Below are 6000 nucleotides of genomic sequence, written 5' to 3'. Positions count from 1 at the left end.
ACCCGAGTCCTGTATTACATAGTTGGAGGGTGGTGTTATAGTTACAGGCAAATCTGCTCAGAGGCCCATCCGAATGTCAGCTGTAAGTCACTACATAGGCCTGTAATCCATTACACGTTCTGCAGCACTAGTATCTACCACTGCATGGTCACCATGTGGCGGTAATATCCGTATTGGCCTTTGTGTGGACATTCATTTTCAGTAACAGCGTAGTTATTTGCTGAGATTTTCCCATACCCACTATTGGGGTACGCCACCACAGTAAGGCTGTGTGCACACGCTGCGGATCCGCAGCGGATTTGCAGCAGTTTTCCCAAAGTTTACAGTACCATGTAAACCTAAGGGGAAAAAAAAACGCTGTGCACATGCTGCGGAAAATACCGCGCGGAAACGCTGCGGATTATTTTCCGCAGCATGTCAATTGGAAAGTGCTGGTGAAAACCCGCAGAAGAATCCGCAGTGAAAACCGCAGTGGTTTTGCACTGTGAATTTTACAAATCCGCAGCGTGGGCACATAGCCTTATAATCAGGGTTACCTGGTTAGGGGCCCACTCAGATGTTTCTCTCCCACCCCACCCACAGAGATGAACCCCAGCTAAGCCGTCGCTCGTGGACCATGAATGTTCCGATTTACTGCGGAATTACCGTGATTTTTGTGCGAATTCTGCTTGCGGTTTTACACCTGCGGATTCCTATTGAGGAGCAGGTGTAAACCACTGCAGAATCCGCACAAAGAATTGACATGCTGCGGAACACACAACGCAGCGTTTCCGCGTTTTTTTCCCCAGCATGTGCACTGCAGATTTTGTTTTCCATAGGTTTACATTGTACTGTAAGGCTACGTTCACACTAGCATTGTGCGCCGCTGCGTCGGCGACGCAACGCATGCAAAAAACGCGGCAAAACGCACGCAAAAACGCTGCGTTTTGCGACGCATGTGTCGTTTTTTGCCGAAAATCGGACGCAAGAAAAATGCAACTTGTTGCGTTTTCTTGGTCCGACGCTTGCGGCAAAAAAGACGCATGCGTCGCACAACGCAACAAACAAAAACGCATGCGTCCCCCATGTTAAATATAGGGGCGCATGATGCGTGCGTCGCCGCTGCGTCGCCCGACGCACACTAGCATAACGCTAGTGTGAACGTAGCCTAAACTCATGGAAAACTGCTGCGCATCAGCATGGTCAAAAACGCTGAGGATCCGAAGCAAAATCCGCAACGTGTGCACATACCCTAACTCTGTGCCAGCAGCTGTGGGCTCTGGAGGTCTTCACCAGAGAAGTTGGCCGTGGTGATAATTTACCCAATTGCAGGATAAGCCGCATGACTCATTACAAGCCCAGGAGAGCCATCACCGGCCTGGAGATCTGTTCTGCCCCGAGGTCACTGTGTCCGGCAGGAGCAGCAAATTCTAAGACTGGTCATATTAGGAATTGTAATGTCTGCTTTATTCAGAATTGGGCTATTTGTAAATTTATTATAAGCCGAGAGAAGATACATTTGTCATTGGGACAATGCACGCTCTGCTGATTTTGTCATAATACAATGTGCTATCCCCCCCAAGCTCAATATATGCACATGGGAAAACAAAACACATCAGTAATTTCAATAATTTGTTTATTCACACAAGTCTCAGGTCAGCACCTTATACACATGATGGTTCACATCAGCTCATCCAGAAAACTCGACAATCCAGATCAGATTTCCAGCAGAAATTTGAAAAATCCTCTGAAAACAAAAGATTCTCCAGTCTTATGTAAATGAAGATCAATGATCACAAAGACTTCTAATGACTGCGTGCACTTCACCATTTTCAGGATCCTTGATTGCGGTCAGTGGATGAAAGACACTATTGCAACAAACCTGTCCTGATTCAATTCTTTTCACAGCTGAGGGTTTGCTACAATTGTATCCAGTCTTGATTTATCTGTTATTTTGTAACAAGTTTAAAGTCTCAGCTGTGAGAGGAGATATTTGATCAATAAAAGATTTCAGTTTCTAAATCTACACAGAAATAGTTCTATTCACTGACATCAAGCGGAGCTCTTAAAAATATTGGAGAGCGAAAGTAGAATAGAAAATTGTGACTTACATAATGACAACGCTTTATTTAGACAAAACAGTCATATAATTCAGATCATCTGATAATCCGGCTCCTGTCAGGGTCCACACTTTCCAGATGATTAGAACTTTAGTGTTACTGTTGGGAATGTGATTTACTATGAATACAATTATTTGGGTCAGTACCTTAGATAAGCCACAACTGTACAACAATAATATACAAGGAGCAGCATATTTTCGGGGGTCTGAGCTGTCATTTATCAAAACATACATGCCTACTTTTAAGAATCCTTTTTGAAGGAGACATCTGATGTGTTGTGTGATCGGAGCACTAGAGAACATATAAACCCAGCCCATAAGAGCAGTCCATTATTGTGTCTCCAGTAACAGGTCCAACAGAGCAGTATAACGCTCATACAAATTAATTAAAATTCAATGTTAAAATTCTGCTTTCCTGCAACCACTGAGGGAGGTCACTGCATACAGATTTATACAGCCATCACTAGGGGGAGCTCACTGCATACAGATTTATACAGCCACCACTAGGGGGAGCTCACTACATACAGATTTATACAGCCACCACTAGGGGGAGCTCACTACATACAGATTTATACAGCCACCACTAGGGGGAGCTCACTACATACAGATTTATACAGCCACCACTAGGGGGAGCTCACTACATACAGATTTTTACAGACACCACTAGGAGGAGCTCACTACATACAGATTTTTACAGACACCACTAGGAGGAGCTCACTACATACAGATTTATACTGTCACCACTAGGGGGAGCTCACTACATACAGATTTATACAGCCACCACTAGGGGGAGCTCACTACATACAGATTTATACAGCCACCACTAGAGGCAGCTCACTACATGCTGATTTATACAGCCACCACTAGAGGCAGCTCACTACATGCTGATTTATACAGCCACCACTAGGGGGAGCTCACTGCATACAGATTTATACAGCCACCACTAGAGGGAGCTCACTACATACAGATTTATACAGCCACCACTAGGGGAAGCTCACTACATACAGATTTATACAGTCACCACTAGGGGGCGCTCACTGCATACAGATTTATACAGCCACCACTAGAGGGAGCTCACTACATACAGATTTATACAACCACCACTAGAGGGCGCTCACTACATACAGATTTATACAGCCACCACTAGAGGCAGCTCACTACATGCTGATTTATACAGCCACCACTAGAGGGAGATCACTGAATACAGATTTATACAGCCACCACTAGGGGGCGCTAACTACATATAGATTTATACAGCCACCGCTAGGGGGAGCGCACTGCATACAGATTTATACAGCCACCACTAGAGGGAGCTCACTACATACAGATTTATACAGCCACCACTAGGGGGAGCTCATTGCATACAGATTTATACAGCCACCACTAGGGGGCGCTAACTACATATAGATTTATACAGCCACTACTAGGCGAAGCTCTCTGCATAAAGAACCATGACAATAGACAGCAGCTTCTAATGTGTTTAACAGATGGTATCAGATGTCTCTGATCCCAGCCATTGCAGTAGGAAGTCAGCTGTTTATAATTGTGTGACAAGCTAAACGCATGAAAGTTATCTCAGTGGTGCACTCCATACAATATATTTTGCCTATTTTATTTAATATGTTGTCACCTTTTCTCTAGTGGTATAAGTCACTAATACATTTGGCCAAAACAAGTAACAAGTCAGTATAAATTTGTGGCATCAGTCTGACTCAATGTAGGCAATATAAAAACAGGCAACTGGCTCCCCCTAGTGGCGACTGGCAGCAGCCTTCTGCTGAACAGCGCTGCCTTTTATTTTTAATTGCTGGAAACTAAATTTGTGTTTGGAGACACATTCTGGGGATACACCCTAAAACACAGTCTATATGATAGTGACCAATATTGGGGGGTCTTCTGATTCACATTTATGGGATTCCATGACTAAAAGTGTAACAGTCCCGAAATTCACCCAGTTATATGGCCAATATGGCTGAGACAGCACTTTAAGGACAGTTTCTCACATTTTTGTAATTGTTAACAGCCTCATTTTTAGACTGCAAAAAAAATAAAACCTGATCAAAAACTGATGCATTTTAATCCATTGATATGGGGGAGGAGGTAGTGTCAGGAGATCATGTGACTTGTTCTATAAAAAAAAAATAAAAAAAAATAAAACCAGATGTAAACCCAGTCTGACAAATATACGTTAGACTGATGCCATGTCATAAGTTTTTCCCATTATATCTGATGTAAAAGCAAAATTATCCGTATAGCAACGTGTTATTTAAGGATACATAAAGTAAAACACAAAAACGTGGTGAGAAATGGACCTGGGAGCAGCCCCTGATATCAGTAGTATAAAAGTAGTGGTTGTAGGGGGTGGCGGGACCTCTCCCCAGCCTACAAAGGCTGATAACATGGGACAACAGATTGTATTTAGCAACACAGCAAATGGAGAGGGGATATCAAAAGGCTGATAGTATTCAATGCAAAGAGGAGATATTCATTAGGTATAGCATCAATTTAGGAAAAATGGGTGTGTGGGTACCTATAATTATATATTATTATTATATATATTACGTGGAGTGACCAGTACCACCAGGGGGCGCCACTCCAGTGTCCGTGATTAAGCCCAGGTTCCATTATTTCCATTCCTGACCTGAAGTCGCCTCGGTCTCACTTGGAAGGGTATGTGGGCACTACCGTGCATTGATCTGGCACAGCGGTGCCAATTAAAGGGCCATGTGCACAACCATTTTATTTGCAAGAGTGCCCTCCTTGATATGCAGGCGCAGCACTGAGACACCCCCAAGTCTTAGCGTTTACCCCCCAAAAAAACTAAATAATACTCATTGGGTCATTAAAAGTGAAAACGTTCCCAAATTCTGCATTTTTTTTTTGTTTCTTGCTTGTAAATGAGTGACTGTAAATCTCGTCCGATTCCTCAGGAAAGGTTCCAGTTGGTCAGACAGATGGGACTACAGCAGAAAACCCGAGATTCTCCAGCACATGGTCCATATTCCCGGTGAGGTCACACGACTATCTGCCTTTAAACAGATCTTTTCTTCTTCGCACTTCTTCAAGGACCCGAGAACGGAAATGACTCCACTCCTCGTCCGCCCCTCGCTGGAGGTCGAGCGCCATGTGCAAGTCCCTGCAGTGAGTGCGCAGGAAAGGATTGTATTCCTTCTCTTCTCCCAGGGTGGACGGACACTGGAGGCACAAAAAAGACGACTGTTTAATGTCTGTGCATTAGGGCCGAGCTCATTACTCCACACACATCAAGAGCAGAACGAAAAAAAATCTATCCTGCTTTTAGTCCACACTGCATCAGCGTCTGCACAGATCAGATTCTTTTTTTGTGGAAAATATTACACACATTTATCAAAAATAGTGCAACCTTTATTGCATTTGCCACGCTCCAAATTTATCATTAAGGTGCAACTCAATGTGGACAAATCTGAACTCATCATCTTTCCTCCATCCCATAGATCTTCCTTACCTGACCTATCTATCGCAATCAATGACATCACGCTCTCCCCCGTACCCGAAGTCCGCTGCCTCGGAGTAACCCTGGACTCTGTCCTGTCCTTCAAAAAGCACATCCAAGCTCTTTCCACCTTCTGTCGCCTCCAGGTCAAAAATATCTCCAGAATCCGTCCTTTCCTCAACCCCCAATCTACTAAAATGCTTGTGCATGCCCTCATCATCTCCCGCCTTGACTACTGCAACATCCTTTTCTGTGGCCTCCCTGCTAATACCCTTGCACCTCTTCAGTCCATCCTTAACTCTGCTGCCCAACGAATTCATCTCTCTCCTCGCTATTCCTCTGCAAATCTCTTCACTGGCTCCCATTCCCTCAGCGTATCCAGTTCAAATTACTAATACTGACCTACAAAGCCATCCATAACCTGTCTCCT

General features: G+C 44.1%; 1 protein-coding gene across 3 annotated transcripts in view; it reads right to left on the bottom strand.

The window, feature by feature from the left end:
• Window positions 1–1598: 1598 nt before the first annotated feature.
• Window positions 1599–6000, bottom strand: part of LOC138644392 (probable hydrolase PNKD) — a 100769-nt gene continuing 96367 nt past the window's right edge. For 2 of the 3 annotated variants that reach the window (XM_069732712.1, XM_069732711.1), the window contains exon 9: window positions 5120–5293. In XM_069732712.1, coding sequence (XP_069588813.1) covers window positions 5120–5293 — 174 coding nt within the window. Of the gene's footprint in view, window positions 5294–6000 lie in introns of all 3 variants that reach the window. The other variant, XM_069732710.1, reaches the window with a different exon arrangement.

Source organism: Ranitomeya imitator, chromosome 7, assembly GCF_032444005.1.
Source record: "Ranitomeya imitator isolate aRanImi1 chromosome 7, aRanImi1.pri, whole genome shotgun sequence".
Taxonomy (NCBI): domain Eukaryota; kingdom Metazoa; phylum Chordata; class Amphibia; order Anura; family Dendrobatidae; genus Ranitomeya; species Ranitomeya imitator.
This window is presented reverse-complemented; position numbering and strand designations above follow the sequence as displayed.